This window comes from Kogia breviceps, chromosome 6 (genome assembly GCF_026419965.1).
Source record: "Kogia breviceps isolate mKogBre1 chromosome 6, mKogBre1 haplotype 1, whole genome shotgun sequence".
Classification (NCBI taxonomy): Eukaryota; Metazoa; Chordata; class Mammalia; order Artiodactyla; family Physeteridae; genus Kogia; species Kogia breviceps.
Window position 1 is genome coordinate 30,423,516 of NC_081315.1, and position 19,697 is coordinate 30,443,212.

Consider the following 19,697-nt stretch of genomic DNA (forward strand, 5'->3'; position numbering starts at 1 on the left):
ATACTCTACAACACCAATAATTACCTCTACCTCAATCATGGTTTCTACTGCTAGAACACTTGTTACCACTCCTAAATGCTTGAATAATTCAATGGTCCTTAAAATCTAGTTCAACAGGGAGCATCACCTTTTCTACTTGATTTTCATTCCCTCCAATCAGGTGTTCACTCCATTCCAACAAAAATGCTCCATCTTGCTAAATCCAATTCTCAGTCCTAACAGCACTTGACATAGCAGCAGCAACTGATTATTCTCTCCAACGTGACAATACTTTTTTCACTTGGCTTACAGGACACCATGCTCTTCTGGTTTTTCATCTACTACCTTACTGTTCTTCCTTTCTTACCTCCTTCTCTTCTTTTTCTCCTAGATTTCTAACTTGAAGGGACTTAGTACTCAGTTCTTAATCCTTTTATCTTCTCTATCAACATTTATTTCCTTACTGGTCTCATTACCTCTCAAAGTTTTAAATACCACTATTTCAATAAATAAATACACAAATAAATAAAATTCAGACTGTTATACAGAACTGCCTACTCTGCATCTTCTTTTATATGTCTAAAAGACATCGCAAACTCAACATGTTGGAAACTGAATTTCTTATCGTCTTCCCTTAGTAAGTTTCACCTTCAGTCTATCCAAGTGCACCTTATAATCATTCTCGACTACCTTCCATCTTTTACATATCCACAGCTAATATTTTAAAATCCTGTTTTCTCACTATCAAAATATATCCAGAATCTGACTGCTTCTCACTAGCCCTACAGCTACCACCCTAGTCCATCCCCCAAATTACCTCTTGCCTCGGTTATTGCAATATCCTCCTAACTGGCTATGTTAAGACTGTGCAATTAATGGTTCTATTGGCCATGCTCCCTGGTATTCACCCCCTTGAGAAGTCATTGAGTCTGGGCTGGGCCTGACTCACTGTAACCAACCAAATGTGGTAGAAGTGGGCCAGTTCTGTGTCCAAGCTTAAGATCTGGCAATTTGTGCATTCTCAGAATCTCTGAACACCTCTGTAAACAATCTGGCTACCTGGTTGGAGAGAATATGTAGAGAGACCATATAAAGGGACAGAGGACCTCCAAACGAATGGAGTAAAACCAAGGAATTCAGCTGAGAACAAATAGCAAGGCTCCACACATACAACCCAAATTTAGCCATTTCAGCCATTCAGCCCTAGCTCTTAGAGCCATTCTAGCTGAGGCACTAGATTAATGAGGAGAAAAGCCATTTCAGACTTTCCAACTCCAGCAAACAACATCTGGAGCAGGGATGAATCATTACCACTGTGACTTATCTGAATCAAATTCATGGAATCATGATAACAAGACTAAAATAGTTGTGAGTTTTAGCTTCGAGGTAACATGTAACACAGCAGTACGTAACTAAAACATTGGTTTTTCTTGCCCTGTAGGGTGTATTCTTAATACAGAATCCCAAGTGTTACTTTTAAAAACATATATCAATTCTAACTCCTGTACTCAAAACCCTCCAATAATTTCTCATTCTCCTTAGAGTGAAAATCCATGCCCCCTTTTCTCCTGGTCATTCCTGATAATTTTCCCCATTCAATTTTTATTTTCTTAGGACTTAACACCTTCTAAAATAATCAATACTATACAATTTATTTATTACATGTACTTATTTTCTACTTCCTCTCACTAGAATTCAAGCTCCAGGAGGGCAGACTTTTTTTTCTTTTGTTCATTAATAATGAACAAGTACCTAGGAGGTACTGAATGAATATCAATTGGATAAATAAATCACCTCTGTTGGGTAGCAACTACTTCTGTAACTACAATACCTGCTTCTCTATAACTGGCAGCTAATTTTATAACTTTCCCTATAACTGGCAGCTAATTTTATAACTCCAATTATTACAGTTATTTGTTAACAAATCTGTCTCATAGAGAATATGTTATTTATTCTTTACAACAAATGCAGAGTTAAACAAAAATGTTTAATATTTTATTGGTAAAGAATAACATTTTCTCGGGCTTCCGTGGAGGCCCAGTGGTTAAGAATCCGCCTGCCAATGCAGGGGACACAGGTTCGAGCCCTGGTCCGGGAAGATCCCACATGCCACAGAGCAACTAAGCTCATGTGCCGCAACTACTGAGCTTGCGCTCTAGAGCCTGCAAGCCACAACTACTGAAGCCCGCAGGCCTAGAGCCCGTGCTCCGCAACTAGAAGACACCGCAATGAGAAGCCCACGCTCCACAACAAAGAGTAGCCCCTGCTTGCCACAACTAGAGAAAGCCCACACACAGCAATGAAGAACCAAAGCAGCCAAAAATAAATAAATAAATAAATAAATAAATTTATTTTTTTTTAAAGAATAACATTTTATCATCTTTCAAATAGATGGCTCACTTAAAGAACAGAAACCATCTCCCAACTGCAATTAACTACATGGTACATAAATTAAAATATCTGGTTATTAGTAAAAATAAATACATACTCTCACTTTATACATAAATTCCAGAATCAATATTTTAACTATCATAAGTAAGTAATGTTTTACTTGAACTTTGGATGCCAGGTAATAAAATACAGAAACTTACCAGGGAGTGATAAATTCCCGCTTTCACTACCAGTATCCTTAAAAGACTGGCTATGCCTTTCATTTTGGGGTTCCAAAATGTCTCTGTACTTCGAGACCATAAGAACAGAGATAAAGTATACAACGGCCAAAGCTAAAAACTGTGCTTGTTTGCTATCCTCCTGGGGAAAAATAAAAGGAGTTGATCATGCCACTATTAAACAACATGTTTGAATCTTACTTTACATGACAACATTCAAATAGAAAACATGTTCACAAATCTTTCAATATACACAGAAAATAGTAATGAATTCACCTGAGCAAAGATTAGGCGAATACTCTTGGAAAAATGCCTGTAAATATTAGGTTTTATGCTTGTGAAACATGAAAAGAGAGAAGCTGGCTTGTTTTTCTAATTAAGTAACTGAATCTGAAGAGATATGTCCTAATATACTTTGTAAGATTAATCAAATAGTAATTATCATTATATGTGAACAACTATTTTTGCTTCCAACCATAAGAATTAAAGTGTTTTAAAAAATCAGAATAACAGTTTTCCTAAAAGACAAACATTCAAGATTTTTTAAAGTAATGTTATCAGATACAGAACTGGATGTCAAAGAAATTCTCAAGAGTATTTTTAAATAATATAGACTCAAGTGTCCACAACTGAAAATACAGTGTCTGCCAGAAAGAAAAGGACAAACTAGACTGACCTCTAAAGAGGTCCAGGCTTCATATCAGCTCTACAGATAACTTACATATCTGTACATCAAGGACCAGTTCACCTAGTCAAATTCCCCATTTTCAAAGGAACATTGTACACATCACTAATTTTGATAACTTTTCAAAATAGGTTTGAACTTAATTAAAGGAAAAACTCAAATTCTTCCAGCAAATCCTGAAAACTAAAGGTACCTCAAGTAGCAGCTAAATTTAGGATAAGCAAAACAAAGAACGCGGTTGCCTAGCAGATAAATAAATGGAAACAACTGGCACAAATGAAACTAAAGGGTAACAATTAACAAACATCAAAAGTTTTGGACACAATTTCAGAGAAAAAAATGAGATCTCAGAGTCGACGGAACATATCTACTTAATAGGATTATTAGATGTATTGTATGTATAATCTAACAAGAATCTATGGCACTTTCTAGGTTCACGTGTAAGACCTTATCAGTCTTGATGGAAAAGATATACGTACATTTTTCCTTTTTTTAAATTAACCATCCCTTTTCTCCAGAAACTCCTCTGTTCCTCTGCCACACAGTCCTACCATCTATTATAATAACTGCTGTTAATGGTATCAACATTAAAAATGTAGGCAAATAATTTGCTTGGTCTGCTTAATCTTTTAAAAATTATTTACACCTATCTAATCTTTATTTAGCCCATTAATATGTTCAGTGTTTACTAACTAACTACAGTATGAAGTTTACAGTGTATGCCTGATTTGTGCCCAAATAAAAAATATCCCATAGATCCTTATGTTTAAGTCCTAACTCCTGAAACAAATTACTTTCAATTGTAGCTGTCATTTATTGAATACTTACTGTGAGTCAGGCACTGTGCTATATTCATTAACCCATTTAAATAAGATGAGGCCTAGAGAAGTTAAGTAATTTACCTAAGGGCATATAGTAAATGAAAAAGCAAATCTGAACTCAGATTAGACTGATTAAAAACCTTAGCTTTTAACCTCAAGGTAATAATTTATTTATATCCCCAGTCTTAGGTCATTTCCTTTTTCTTCAAAGTTTGCTTATGCTAGAGAGGCTCTGGAACGTAGTTTGGGAAACATGGTCTTTTCTCTTTTCTAAAATTCTTGTAAGGTGATTATATAACTTTTATAATTACAAAAAAAATTAAAGTTATTTGTTACTTTCAGAAATGAACACAGTAGACACAGGAGACACTCTATTTCTCTGTCCAAATATCGTGATATAATAACCAATCAGAAAGTGCCAAAGAGGCGAATCATACAGAGCCAGGGTGAGTTGTGATTTCATTTTAAGTGCTATGGGAAGCCATTAGTGAATTTTTTTTAAAACATCTTTATTGGAATATAGTTGCTTTACAATGTTGTATTAGTTTCTACTGTATGACAAAGTCAATCTACTGTATAACATATACAGCTATATGTATACATATTTCCCCATATCCCCTCCCTCTTGCGTCTCCCTCCTACCCTCCCTTTCCCACCGCTCTAAATGGTCACAAAGCACCCAGCTGATCTCCCTGTGCTATGCAGCTGCTTCCCACTAGCTATCTATTTTACATTTGGTAGTGTATATATATATCAATGCTACTCTCTCACTTCATCCCAGCTTCCCCCTTCCCCCTCCCCATGTCCTCAAGTCCATGCTCTATGTCTGCGTTTTTATTCCTGTCCTACCCCTAGGTTCATTAGAACCTTTTTTTTTTATTCAGATTCCATATATATGTGTTAGCATATGGTGTTTGCTTTTCTCTGACTTACTTCACTCTGTATGACAGACTCTAGGTCCATCCACCTCACTACAAATAACTCAATTTCGTTTCTTTTTATGGCTGAGTAATCTTCCATTGTATATATGTGCAACATCTGCTTTATCCATTCATCTGTCGATGGACGCTTAGGTTGCTTCCATGTCCTTCCTTTTGTAAACAGTGCTGCAATGAACATTGTGGTACATGACTCTTTTTGAATTATGGTTTTCTCAGGGTATATGCCCAGTAGTGGGATTGCCTGGTTGTAATGGTAGTTCTATTTTTAGTTTTTTGAGGAACCTCCATACTGTTCTCTATAGTGGCTGTATCAATTTACATTCCCACCAACAGTACAGGAGGTTACCCTTTTCTCCACACCCTCTCGAGCATTTATTGTTTGTAGATTTTTTGATGATGGCCATTCTGACCGCTGTGAGGTGCTACCTCACTGTAGTTTTGATTTGCATTTCCATTAGAGAATTTTTTAAGCCAAAGAGTTACATCATCTATTCCAGATTTTGCAACTTCATTCTAGGAAATACAAAGTTACGGGGCAACAGACTCAACAACTGCTCAAGGAAAGAGAATGGGGAGAGAAGGAAGCAGCAATATTTGGTTCCAAAGTGGACCACAGTCAGTGGGTTCTAAAAAGCAAAAGTAATGGTTTCTTTATTAAAGGAATAATAACAGCTACCAAAAAGCAAAAGACTGAGATCCAGGGAGGCATTATAGTACAATGGTTAAGATCAAAATTTCAAGAATCAGACTCCCTAGGTCCTTAATCCACTTCTACCTCTCACTACTTGTAGGATTTTAAGCAGACTATTTAAGCTAATACTGCTATCTTTCTCATAGGATTATTCTGTGAACTAAATGAGGTAATACATATAAATCATCCAGTTATATGCTTAATATGAAATAAACTATTAGTTATAGCTAATAATTATTACCTATAACTACTATTAATAAATTGTATACTTGTATAAAGCTTAGTGAAGAATCAAAAGAGGACTAAAACACTGGAGAAAGAGAAGGGAAAGTTAAAAATTGAAGTTATAAAGTTTATTTTTAAAAAACATATATTTAATATAGAGCAGCCAGTACTAAACACACAGTAAGTGTTCAATAAATATTAATGGTAATATTCCAAATCCTGGTGATTTTTATTTTCATGTTTATACTTTTTTTATATAACTTTACAATACCTACATGAAATTCTGCCATATTATATATCAAAATTAGCTAAAACAAAACTATTTTTCATCTTTAAAAAATTTAAAACACCACATACAACATTTCATCGTGTATTTTCATATCATATAAAACTTTCAGAGCACAGATTCTGGAGTTAGAATCCTATCATTTACTAGCTCCATTAGCTTGAACAAGTTATCCAAGCTCTCTGTGCTTCAAAATCCTCATTCATAAAATGGGAATTACAAAGTACACAACTCAAGAAGTTGTTGGAATGAATAAGAACATATGAAGCATTTACAATGCTTACTATGTAATAATGTGTTATTCTTTTTGGTAGCAATACTCTGATACATTAGCTCCATTTTTATAAACAATATTTTTAATATTCTAAGATTCTAAAATCATTGTCAAGAGAACTGGTATCTAGGCCTTCTTATTTCTACCTGACTATTGTATATCACAAAGAGTGTTCACTCTCAATACTTTGGGCCTCAGAGGAAATATGTATCAGCTAAGAGAATATGTAAAAGAAATCCTGTAACTTACTATGTCTCTGAAGACAACTGCCCTAAGTCGATTAATATCCATGTCTTGTAGGAGCCTGTCAAAATCTCTTACTGGAGATATACCACCAGTTACAATATCCACTGGACTCTATTTAAGACAAAAAAATATAAATATATACATTACACAGACATTTTTAAAAAATAAACACAGTATTCCATAGGCTATAATGTTGTTTTTCCCAGTTTATTTTCCTACTTCTTTCTGTCTTCTATTTTTGGGTGTCAGGACGGGGGTGGGGGATGTAGAAGGGAGTCATGAAGGAAAAAAAGAAACTGCATGCTAACTCACCAAGTACGTGAAACACAAATTGACATACTTGAAGGAAAAGGTATCATGGACACAAGGAAAGTAAACATTTGGAAAAGCAGACAAGATTAAGTATAAGCAAATCTTTACTGTATACTTAAACACAAATATTTGAAGGTTATGTCCACAGACTAAAATAACTATTTTAGGACCTCTGTCAGGTTTATTTAACTTTATGTTGAAATGAACAAATAAATTTAAGATCTTAATCGTAAAATAAGAGAATGTTTTTTTATTTAATTAATTATTCTGTATGCTTACCTTTGCTGCAGATTTCCCCATGGGAATCAGGCTGTGTGCTGTTTTCTGGACTTTTCCTGCTTTGCCTTTAGTTTTCAGCTGTGAATGCTGCTGACACTCTAAGCAATTCCTTACTGCCACTGCACACACTGTAATTTATTTTAAGGAAAAAATTGGGCAAGAAAAATTTATATTTAAGATTAGGAGACTGACAAAACTCACCTATACGAGTTACATAAGATTTTTGAAACATTACCTTCAGCAAATTTCTAAAATGTCCCTGGGCTTTATCACGCACTGTTTGTTTTCTGACTTTGTTAGCTACTCTGTTAGGGCCCACTGCTAAAAGAGAATCAGTTCAGGAACCTTAATAAACACTATATGTTTCTTAGATCTCACATAAGCTACTTGAAATAATCTTCTATGGAAGAAAAGATAAGGAAGAAAAGAATTTTTTTTAAAGGTGTAAGAAAGTAGAAAGTAAATCACATTGCCATCAACTAGTCCAGGGTAAAATAACCTTCTATTACCTTCATTAAAGTACAAGAGTTAAACTAGAAACTTGCATGTTTTTCTTAAAATTTTTATCATTACAGCATGATATTAATAGAGACTGAGAGAGGGTATAGCATTAAAAGGAATATTTATAGGATCTACCTCTTACTGGCTTTCATTAAAACTGTTTAAAAGGCAGGGGACAAAAAAGAGATTGTGATTAATAAACAGTCTAAAATTACCTCTCTAAACATCTCACTTAGGCAGTTAACTCAGTTATTTAGAAATTAATTTTGAATTTTAAGTAACAAATTAGGTAATACACAATTGACTATGAATTGATACCATGTAATCATCTCAATTCCCAACCAATTTGGTAGCACTGAAGGTATTTGTCTCAACAAGAGTGAGAGAGCAAATCAGGAACAAAATAGCAAACTTAAGTGATAACGACCTTAACTGCCACCAGACTATCATAGGCTAGCACACACAGAACTGAAAAGGGAAAGTATTGAGAAAGGTGCTGAAAGAGAGCAACAACAGTTGGGAAAAGGGAAGGAACACAGTGAAGAAGGGAGGGAGAGAGAATATGGAATACAAGTCTGTCAAATTTGGAGTCAGGCCCAGGAAAATAACTTTCCCACTACTTTTGTCACAGGTTGCATCAAATCAAGTTTGGGTCTGTATTACAAAGTTTAAAACCACATTCGAATGCCTAGTATCAATCAATTTCAGTAGCACAGTTTATTCTTACTGTTGCCATCCTACCTTCTCAACCCCAACTTCAGGAAAACAGAAGTGAGGAGACCAGGGATCAAAACATTTGGACCGGGATTTCCCTGGTGGCGCAGTGGTTAAGAATCCACCTGCCAATGCAGGGGACGCGGGTTCAAGCCCTGGTCTGGGAACATCCCACATGCCATGGAGCAACTAAGCCTGTGCACCGCAACTACTGAGCCTGTGCTCTAGAACCTGCATGCCACAACAACTGAAGCCTAGAGCCTGCAACAAGAGAAGCCATCACCATGAGAAGCCCACGCACTGCATCGAAGAGTAGCCCCCACTTCGCCACAACTAGAGAAAAGCCCGCACGCTGCAACGAAGACCCAACGCAGCCATAAATTAATTAATTAATTTTTTAAAAAAATTTGGTTTACCATAAGCTGTTTGGTTTACCATAAGCTGTTTACTAAGCTTACCATATTCTATTAAGTGATCCTAAACAAGGAGAACATGTGGTGCTGGAGTATACTGAATTATTTCTTTATTTTCTTCTACAGTTATGAAAATGAGGGAGATACAGTATTCCCCTAGCTTCTGAATCTAATACTTCTTGAGTATAGTGAAGCACTGTTAGTATAGTCTTGTACTTTCAATTCCAAAAGTACACTCTTTTTAGGAAAATGGAAAGGTTTTTATAATGGCATATACAAAAGCAATGGGTTCTAAATATTTTAGTTATATTACTGATATAAAGTTTAAGGGTGTATCCTATAACAGAAAGAGTAGGAACATTAGTTAAACTATATTCAGATTCCAGCTCTACCAATTTAGAGCTTTTAAATTTTTGGCAAATTTCCTAATTTCTTTGATCTCAATTTTCCTCATGAATAAAAGGAAGAAAATACAAATGAATGAATGGCTGGAAGAAAATGATTGGTGACTCGTGAAAATCAGCAATGACATATGACAGTAGTCAATAAATGATAGCTTTTGTTTTGTTGTGCTTACCGTTTCGATCTCTCTCAATTAAAATTTTTTTAAAACTCCCTAAAAATAGTATACCAAGTACTTTAGAGCATCCTAAGTCTAAAAGTATTTTGAATAGCATTTTGAGTAAAAATAATTATTGTACAAAAAAAAAAATCTAAATACATCTGTTTATGTAACAGATATTCTTGCTAAATATGGGGAAATACTTCATTAACTAATTAGATTTTGCACTGTTGGTATTATATTTTCATAGGTGCCTTATTTCTAATTTGTCTTCATATGGCCATGGTTCCTAAAGATTTTGCTTCCATTTTTTGGTCCCCATTTCTCCACCTACTTCTCTCCATTTAATAAGCAAATCATTAACAAAGTCTCAGTATTTATGACTAGATACAGGACACCTTCTGCATAGAGAAAAAATTTTCTTCTTCACCTAAGGAAGGTCAGATATCATTAAAACTTCGTTTGATTTACCTTAACTTTCACCTAAGGAAGAACTGCCTCCAGGAGAAGAGCAGAGATTTAATAATCTTACTAACTGCTTTAACAAATTATCACAGCTTATTTGGATAAAGGCTATACTTGAATGATGCTGGTTTAGAACCTTGCTACTCAAGTGTGTTTGTAAGAGAAGCAGCATCAACATTACCTGGGACTTGCCAGAAAGGCAATTTTAGGTCTCATCCCAGACCTAAACAATCTAATCAGCATTTCAACAAGATCCTTTGGTGATCCGTGTGTATGAATCATCTTAAAATTTGAGAAGCACTACTTTAAAGCAAAAAGAGATTGCGGGGGGGGCGCGGAGAAGAAGTAATGCTGACCAGAATCAATGCAGAATTTTCAAAACACGTCCTCCTCCTCTATCTATTACCTTCACAAGCACTACTATAGCCAGTACATACACAGTCCTTCACTCTTTGGAGGTCAAAAAGTAGCATAAGACAAATTGCCTAGCACACTTTTTCCCACCAACAGGAAAAAGACAATGCTCAATTTAATATGTCTGGATCACTGAAAATTTTTTAAGTAAATTCCTAAGTAATGGGTTTTAACAGCTCACCCAGTCGGAGACATTGCCGCAGAATTCCTCCAGATGACATATTTTTTTCAGCTTCAATTTCAGTAAAGCCAAGAGAACTTGCAAATATAAGAACATCCACAAGGCTGATTAGTCTCTGCAAAAATGTCACAGAGGCTTCTATTGAAAGGCCTTGAGTAGGTTCAATATTCTCCAGCTCATGCTGTAAGGAATAAAGTTTGACATTTACATTTATATTCTGATAAAAATCCAATTTATGAGATATATTCCCCAGATTTCTAAATTTTACAAAAAACCAGGCTTTCACAAATCTACTTCAACAGAGGGATTTCCTTATCATTTCATCTAAAAAAAAAAGCATATATACGGGTGAAACAATGTCAGTCATATTCTTCACTAACTCATTCATCCCTAATAATTAAACATTCTTTTTAGTCCCTTCATTCCTGGAATAGATTCTAAGGTCCTTTCAAGTAATTATAAAAGGATTCTGTTGCTTTTGAATTACAGAACCTATGATGTATAGTAACAACCACATTCAAGTTTTAATCAATAAGAATGCATAAGTCATGCTTTCACACCAACTTTATATAGGAGTTAAGTCCTTACTGTAGCCGACGTAGCAGCTGAAAGCAATGGCAGTATACCCCCGCAAGCCATGACCATATTGTCCATCACTTGAGAGATGAGATGAATTGTGTTGTGTACAAAGATGACATTATCACTGCTATTCACGAAGTCCATTACTGTCTTTGTAGAATGGCTGTCCAAAGATAAATGATGTTTACTGATAAAGCTAAAAAAAGGAAATCACAGTTTGCCTACTTGAGGGGAGGGAGGATAAGAAGGTGCTTTTGCTTCATCTTGAAAGCTGAGGAAAGATAATGATGCAGGAAGCATTTTGGAGGGTGTACACTTCCTTAGAAGATGTAGACCATTCCATATCAGCAGTTACTATACATGCCCTTTTTCAGTGCTGAAATATAAACACTATTCATCTTACACTTAATATAAAAGTTGAACTAAATCATCCTTAACCAGGAACAAAATTAAGCAGTGGCAAAAACTAAGAGGTAAATGGTGCTAAATGTGCTATTAAAAATGAATTTTCTAATAACATTTTCTTAGACAATGCCATGAAATGTTTTTAAACAAGAGTAGTATACAAATAACAATAAACACATTAGGCCCTTTTAAAATCATAAATCATACAATGGAGTATAATCTGAAATACACAGATTCTTTATACTAAAAGTACATTGGAAAATTAGATGTTTACATAAATCCCAATTTTCTTTTTTTTTACTGCTTCTAGAAATAAACCCACTAGGTAGACCTACATTCAGGCAAATTATATGCTATATTATATGCTGTAAAGTATGCAGCAAATTTTTTAAAAGAAAAATTTTCAAGTTTTTATACTCTAAATATGGTGCCTCATTTATATGAGAATAAACATTAATTCAATAAAACCCTACCACAGAAATAATTTATATCCTACTTTTTAAGCAAATGACTGAAATTAATTGCAAAATGTCAACTATATAAATTTCTTTGAAAACAAACACTAAAATTTATATACATCTTCTATAATAAACATATGGACAAACCTTCTCCACATCTGTATGTCTGTTTCTATTGAAAATAATAGATCAGTGAGCAAACGCTGATGCACTTGAGACCATTTGAACTCTGGAATACGGAACATAGACCTGGAATCCCTCCTTTGTCCATTAACTGCACCTGGTGCTGTTCCTTGCCCTGGCTGCTCCTGTTGCCTTGACATCTAATAGAGAAAGTTAAAAAGAATAAAATAAGTTCAACTTCAAAGGTAGACATTAATAACTTAATAGATGCTATGGAATTCATCTAACAAATACTCACATTTTAAGATACTAAGGGACTAAATCAGAGAAAAGTTATCAATGAGTAATAACATTAATACATTTAAAGCGCAGAGATTTAAAAAATGCGAAATCAGCACAATGCAGCAGTAACTGGTCAGGAACCATGTTAGTATTATCACCAGCTAATGCAACATTTTATAAAGGAATCAAGAAGCTTTTGGTTTTGAATACCGACATAAAAGAAAAGCCATAGCTGGATTATAAATAGGCTAGAATTAAGAAAAAACAAAAATACAGACAACAGAATGAAGACCAAACCAACAAAAAAAGGAGGAGGAGGAGCAATAAGAGTTGATTAAAGTGGGAAATGACAACATGCAACCACAGTGGTGTCATGAATCTCTCTGAGACACTGGTAAGGAAGAAAGCTGTGTCTCTGGATCGCACGAAGGCTCCTGTCTCTTATAAAAGTAAACAGACCTCATGGAACAATCTTAAACCACATACTTTGTACATAAAATTATATACTGGCAGGTGGTTTTGCAGGAAGGTAGTCCTAGATTCTGCTTAAAAACTAATGTCCTATGACTGGGTCATCAAATAAAGGGTAAAAGTATTTCCAATGTTTGCTTTATAAGCTAAAAATACACTAACACTGAAACTTGAAAGCAGTAACTTTTGATGATACTGTGGTGAAAATAATAATAAAAGCTGCCATTTAACAAACTCATACTGAAGGCCAAATCCTGTGCTAAAGATAATAATCTTCACATTCACTGCATTTATGTAATTGCAAATAGGTTATGAACCAATTCCAAACTAAAATAAAATAAAATCTAAGTCTATATACACTTGTTCTATTTCAACTCAATGCAAATACACTTCAAGAAGGTAATAAATATAATCACCTCAAGCACAGGCTGATGACGCTGAGATGCTTCCATGTTTGTAGTGGCCTTCAATTCCAATCTCTCAGTATCTGTAGCAACACTGGAAACATCCAACTTAGCAATCCTCTGCTCAGAAGTAGCAGGAGACTCAAAGATACTACTATTAGAATCACTATGTAGTTTGGTTTCTCCGGTGAGGTTAGTCTTCTCCCCTACCTCCAGCATCTGACCAACATCTGATTGAACAGTTGCTTGGGAAGCAGTAGTTCCTGGTGAGGTAGCTGAAGACCCTGATGCTGTCATAGTCAAGACTGCAGAATCTTTAGGATCTCGAGTTTCAGTGTCAGTTTGTTTCTTACTTACAGGTTCTTCCTCTTGAAATATTAACTTGTGGTCATTACTAAACATGTCCATTCTTTCACTGGCTTCAGAAGCAGCTGGAGACAAACTGTTATCTTGGAGCTCTGTAGGTAGACTGGCTTCCTCAGTAGGAATACTTTCTACCTTCAGTTCTACATAATCATCATCTTCTTCTTCCTCCACTACAGACTTATCCAATAATTCTGGCACCTCTGAAACATCCTCTTCTGAAGGAGAACTTATGGAAGCAGTTACTTCATTGACAGTCATTATATCTTTGCCAGTTGTTTTAAAAGAATCAGAGGAAACAGTCACAGCTTCTATTATGTCAGAAGATCCTTCTAAACTCTCTGCATTAATTGTTTCATTTATCAGTGTTTCTTCTAAAGGGACTTCATCCAGTAACTCCTGATTTTCTTGCACAGTTGTCCTTTCTTCATTAGATGTATTGTGAGTTTGCAGTTCAACATTGGATGCAGATTCTACTGAACTTGTCTTCCCAATGCTTGACTTTTCATCACTAGTTCTGGTGATATGAGAAGAAGGAGGAGAATCCTTTGTATCCGATTGCTGGGATCCTACTGAAACATTAACATCCCTGCTAGTGCCAGAGACTGCTTGAACTGGACTTGAAGAACACTGCCCTATTTCTTCATCAACTTTTCCCTGGTGTTCCCTAAATATATTGGCAAGGTTTTCTTTATGTATTTCAAAAGTGACCTACATGAAAAACATACAAGCAGTCAAAACATGCAAAAAAAAAGAAAGAACAGAGCATACAGAACATAAAATAAAAATATTTAATTTTTCAAGGATATGGTTTATATAATGCAGTAAGACAACTTTCCTGTAATATCTTTATTTATAGAATGATAAATAAAAGGTTAGTCAATCACAAAAATCTAAACAGTCAAAAACTCATAGCTAATCTTAATGCTAACAGGTAGCATGGCATCAAACAATAACAAGAATATAGTTATTTAGCCTATTCTTAAAGACAGATAATATAGGAAAAGAGTACATTATTCTACTGACTTCTACAGCTTGTACCAGGATCTAAGTTATGTACCATTGGGAAGTGCTTTGTGCACCACATAATATATTGCTTCAAATGCTATGAAAACCCATTTCCCCATGATTTATCCTCAGCAGAGATCAAAAATATCAATTATGTTCACTTCATATATGATGCAAATCACACACTTAGATATTATATATATTATAGCAGCTCTCTATATACTTATTAAGCTACTAAAACTTTCTCTTACTAAGCTAAAGAATACAAATTCTTTTAGCAATGAAATAAAAAGATCCAACCCTTCCCCTAAGGTCAACCATAATTTTGAAAGCTGGACTGATCACAAATGGTCTGAAAGTTCCAGTTCATCCATCCACACAACCATTCATTCCACTTGCATGCTGTATGTAAGAGATTACTATGTATTCAGCACTGTGAACATCCTCCTATCATGCTTATTAGACTTCTACCCAAATAAATGGAAAACTTTTACAGTTAAAGTGTAAAAGACAGTGCTGTGATTTTCAATGTCAAAAGGTTTATGAATTTCTTATCTTATCAAGCATTATTATATTCTAGCCACTATTCTGTGACTGCTGCTAGTAAATTTCAATGGTAACACCTCTAAAAAAAAATAAAAGTATAATACATGCAGAAGGGAAAAGCACAATTACAGTCTATCAATGCTAGAATTGTTTGTTTATGTAACCTATATAACATACATAGTAAATTGAACCTTTTAGTCAACAAACCTTTATTGAGCCCTAGTATAGGAGGATGGTAATAGATGATAACAAAAGAAGAAAAGATGATTTTTCATGTCCAAAGATTCACAGGCCTTTTTGAATCACAGATATGTATCCATGTGGGTACAAGGCAAACAAAATTATAAATAATGCACAATGTACACAGTTCCTTCCATAGCTATTAACTAGCCTTTGCTCATTACATATATAGTACATTCTTGCCATAATGTGGTATAGCTAAAAATAAAAATGTTTAGAAATAAACACTTTCCTAATTTTAAATATGTGGGGAACTTTTTTGAATATTTCAAAATGAAATGCATGTATTCAACACTAAAGAGTAAAATGGCACAATAACATTAACGAAATATCAATTTCTTTTACACCCAGAAGGCTGATATCTTCTTTGAACTATGTTCTTTATTTTAATTGACCAATGCCTCATTTGTTCATTCAAGAAAACTTTACTGAACATCTACAGTAAGCCAGACACTGTGTGATGAAAAACAAAATGTTCCTACCTTCATGGTGCTTGTATTCTAATGGAGTAGATGAAAAATAAACATGTAAATATATAAGATAATGTCAAGTAATAGTAAGAGATTTGAAGAAAAAAAGGAGATAGAGAGTAACTGAAGATGACAGTCTAGATGGGAGGGTATGTTTTACTAGGGTAACTGGGAAAGGTCTCTGGAAATGTTATGTTTGAACATAGACAAGAATAAAGTGAGAGAGCAAGTTTCATGAATATCATGTAATGAAAAGACTTTCAGGCCAAAAGAAGAACAAATGCAAAGGCCCTGGAGCCAACATAAGCTCAGTACGTTTGAGAAACAATAAGAACCCATCACACAGAGAACTGTAGGTGATAAAGTCAAAGATGCAGCCATTGGCTAGATCATGATTGTAGAGCAGTATAGACTATGTTAAAGACTGAATTTTATTCTGATACACATATAATGTATAATACAACAGTCTTATAAAAATGAGTTTAGTTTTGAATAATCATTGGATTTGATTTTATTCAAATTAAGGATTTTTTAAATTTTTATTATAAAATATATCAATAAACATGAATATATACAATCTATAGGTACAGGTTAAAGAGTAATTTTTTAATCCCATGTACCTATACCCACATCAAAGAAACAGAACACTATTACTACCTCACAGTTCACCTATGTGCCCATCCCCAACTGTGCTCCCAATCTCCCCACCCCTATCAAGAAGAAATCAGTACCCTGGCATTTCTATTAACTATTTCCTACTTGTTTTTTAATAGTTTTACTACCTATAAACTAAGAAACTAAGTATACCATAAACCTAGCTAGTTTTGTAAAAGAAAGGCCAATATTGCCACAACAAAGAAAGGCTCCAAGGAGAAGACAAGCTACACAGAATCTGTGTGTTGGAGCCAGCTCCAGCTTCTCTAAGAGGATATATAAGGCTATTTCTGGGAAGTCTATAGGCAAGGTCATTAGGAAACACTGGGAAATATACAGTATAAGAGAATTTTTGAGGCCTAGTGGGGGCCAGGTAGTGGGTATTTGGCATAAATAAGGTCCAAGAAGAAAACTATTTTATATTGTATTTTCCAATTCTAAGCTCACTATTCTACTCTCAGAAGCAGAACAAAGAGGACCACATTTTTGAGGGGTGAAGTGAGAATCTTCAGGTGATCAAGGCAGTAAGACTAGAGAGAATAGGAACTAATCGCCACATCGTGAAGACTAGTAGTCATGAGAACGTGAGCCCATCTCATGTGGGTAATTTGTCCTCAGGCTTTAAAAAGATGTTACAAAGGCATCTGGCATTTCAATAATAATAGCTCCCCCTATATCTGTATCTTAAGGCAAACTATTCCAGTTTAGATGGACTGTCATATGTCTGCTACATAGCTGCCATTCTGGGACCTCCCTTCACTACAGTCTTGGAGATCCCCTTCATCTTTCGCCTGTTTCCTATACCCCATATCTTCCTCTTTGTTTTATTCCCTCCTTTTGGTGCAGTATATCCTCCAGTGTCTGCTTGAAATTTTTGAGACCTAAAAGTAAATTTATTCTACCTTCATACTTAAAAGTCAGATAAAATTGTAGGTCGGAAAACATTTACCTTCAGAACACGAAAGGTATTTCTTCACTGCCTTCTTATTTCTGTGCTTACTGTTGGGAAGTCTGAGATCTTTCTGATTCCTGATACTTCATATGACTTATTTTGTTCTTTTTCGTGAAATTTTATAGTCTTCTCTTTGTTCCTAGTGCTTTGAAATTCCACAATGATTCTTGCCACTGGTCTATTCTGATCCACTGTGCTAAATATACCCACTGGGCCCTTCCAGTCTAGTAACAAATATCTGTTGGTTCTGGGAAATTTTCTTGAATACTTTATACCCTCTTCCCCTCTTTTTCCCCTGTTCTCCCTTTCCGGGATTTCTATTTTTTGAGATTGCACTGATTGGTCCTCTAATTTTCTTACCATTTCTCTATTTTTCATCCCTTTGTCTTTGGGTTCTACTATCTGGGAGAGCTCCTCATCTAACTCTTAAACACGTTTTTCATTTCTCTTATGTGATTCTACACTAGTCATTTGACTTCCCCTGCTGCTCATATTTTTTCTCTCTAAAATGGGTAGTACAAGGGCAAATACAAACCTAGAAAATTTCATATTTTACATGTTCCCTGGTGCAAAAAGGGAAAGAAAACTCCCTCTCTCCTCTTTAGCATTTCCTTTAGAAAACGTGAAGTTGGAAATACTTTCTGGGGTAACTGGAGATGTATGTAAATTTTTTTTAAAGATAATAAGCCTCTTTCTAGTTTAGCATCCCTAGGATATCTTTCCCGGGGGCACTGGAGACATTTCTTTCAAACATGAACATCAAGAATGATGGTGCCCTGTCTCCTGTCTCAGTGAGAGTTTAAGCCTGTGTGCTTGGCTCCAAGATGTAACCTCTGAAAATCCAAAAAACTACTCAGAATAAGTCTGGATGATCACAGATATGTGGAAATAAGACTGAATCAATTACATTTAAATAATGAAAGATGAGGACTTCCCTGGTGGCGCAGTGGTTAAGAATCCGCCTGCCAATGCAGGGGACATGGGTTTGAGCCCTGGTCCGGGTAGATCCCACATGCCGCAGAGCAACTAAGTCCGTGCGCCACAACTACTGAGCCCACGTGCAACAGCTATTGAAGTCCACACGCCCTAGAGCCTGGGCTCCACAGCAAGAGAAGCCACCAAAATGAGAAGCCCAAGCAGCACAACAAAGAGTAGCCCCCGCTCGCTGCAACTAGAGAACGCCCGTGAGCACCAATGAAGACCCAACACAGCCAAAAATAAAATAAGTAAATGTATAAATAATGATAATAATGAAAGATGAAACAGGGGTATTAAGTGAAAAGAATCACAAATGTTTTAACAATGTAAGTGTATTCTGAGCCAACATCACAAAGTACCAAGTGATAGAAACAGACAGAACCATTGCAAATGTCTGGAAAAACACATAAGTAAAAAATCAACAAAGTCTGAAGAGGCAGAATGCAAATGAAAAAATAAAACTTCTGGTGATTGAAATTAAAAATAAATCCAAATAAACTGAGACATTGGATAATTAGTAGAGTAAGGATAAGTTTTCATCCTATGACAAGACCAAGTGATACTCCTAATGTGAGGGGGGACTGCCACCTCCCTAGTTCAACTAATACAACTATCACAAAAGACAGTTATCAGCAAAAACACTGCAATCCATTTCAAACCCAAGTATGCTCCTATACTAAAGAGCACTGTTCTGAAGAATGAATAAAACAGACTTGAAACTGAAGAGTTAGAACCTACATTACTGCCACTATAAAACTCATTCAGGATGTTAAAACAGTACAGTAAAATTTCAAAACCCTATGACTATACCTGCCCAATGTATTTTTATGATGAATGTCAATCATCATCTTAAAATGGTGTACAACAGGGATTTAATGGACATTTCCAAAACTTACGTCTAAATACTACTATATATATTTTTTTATTATTAGGTAATAGGATACAAACTTAACAGAAAAAATGTGTAAAATGATAAGAATCCTAAAAAAATTCATTCACACTTTTATGTTAATGCTTTTATTAAGGCTACTAACATAGTGGTATCATAGAAACAAAAGTTTCATAATACCTTACTGTAGCAATAGCATACAGTCAATTATATATAGAACTGATCTTTCCTGCTGGTTTATAAACAATCTGAGGAATTCCTCTTGGATTTTCATGTC

The 19,697-nt window shown here is 35.1% G+C and overlaps 1 protein-coding gene across 2 annotated transcripts in view; it reads right to left on the reverse strand.

The window, feature by feature from the left end:
• Positions 1-19,697, reverse strand: part of LRBA (LPS responsive beige-like anchor protein) — a 721,911-nt gene that overhangs the window by 546,161 nt on the left and 156,053 nt on the right. For both annotated transcript variants that reach the window (XM_059066707.2, XM_059066706.2), the window contains exons 22-28: positions 13,333-14,394; positions 12,188-12,363; positions 11,187-11,340; positions 10,599-10,779; positions 7,349-7,476; positions 6,761-6,868; positions 2,571-2,730 (exon numbers count right to left, since the gene is read on the reverse strand). In XM_059066707.2, coding sequence (XP_058922690.1) covers positions 2,571-2,730; positions 6,761-6,868; positions 7,349-7,476; positions 10,599-10,779; positions 11,187-11,340; positions 12,188-12,363; positions 13,333-14,394 — 1,969 coding nt within the window. The remainder of the gene's footprint in view (positions 1-2,570; positions 2,731-6,760; positions 6,869-7,348; positions 7,477-10,598; positions 10,780-11,186; positions 11,341-12,187; positions 12,364-13,332; positions 14,395-19,697) is intronic.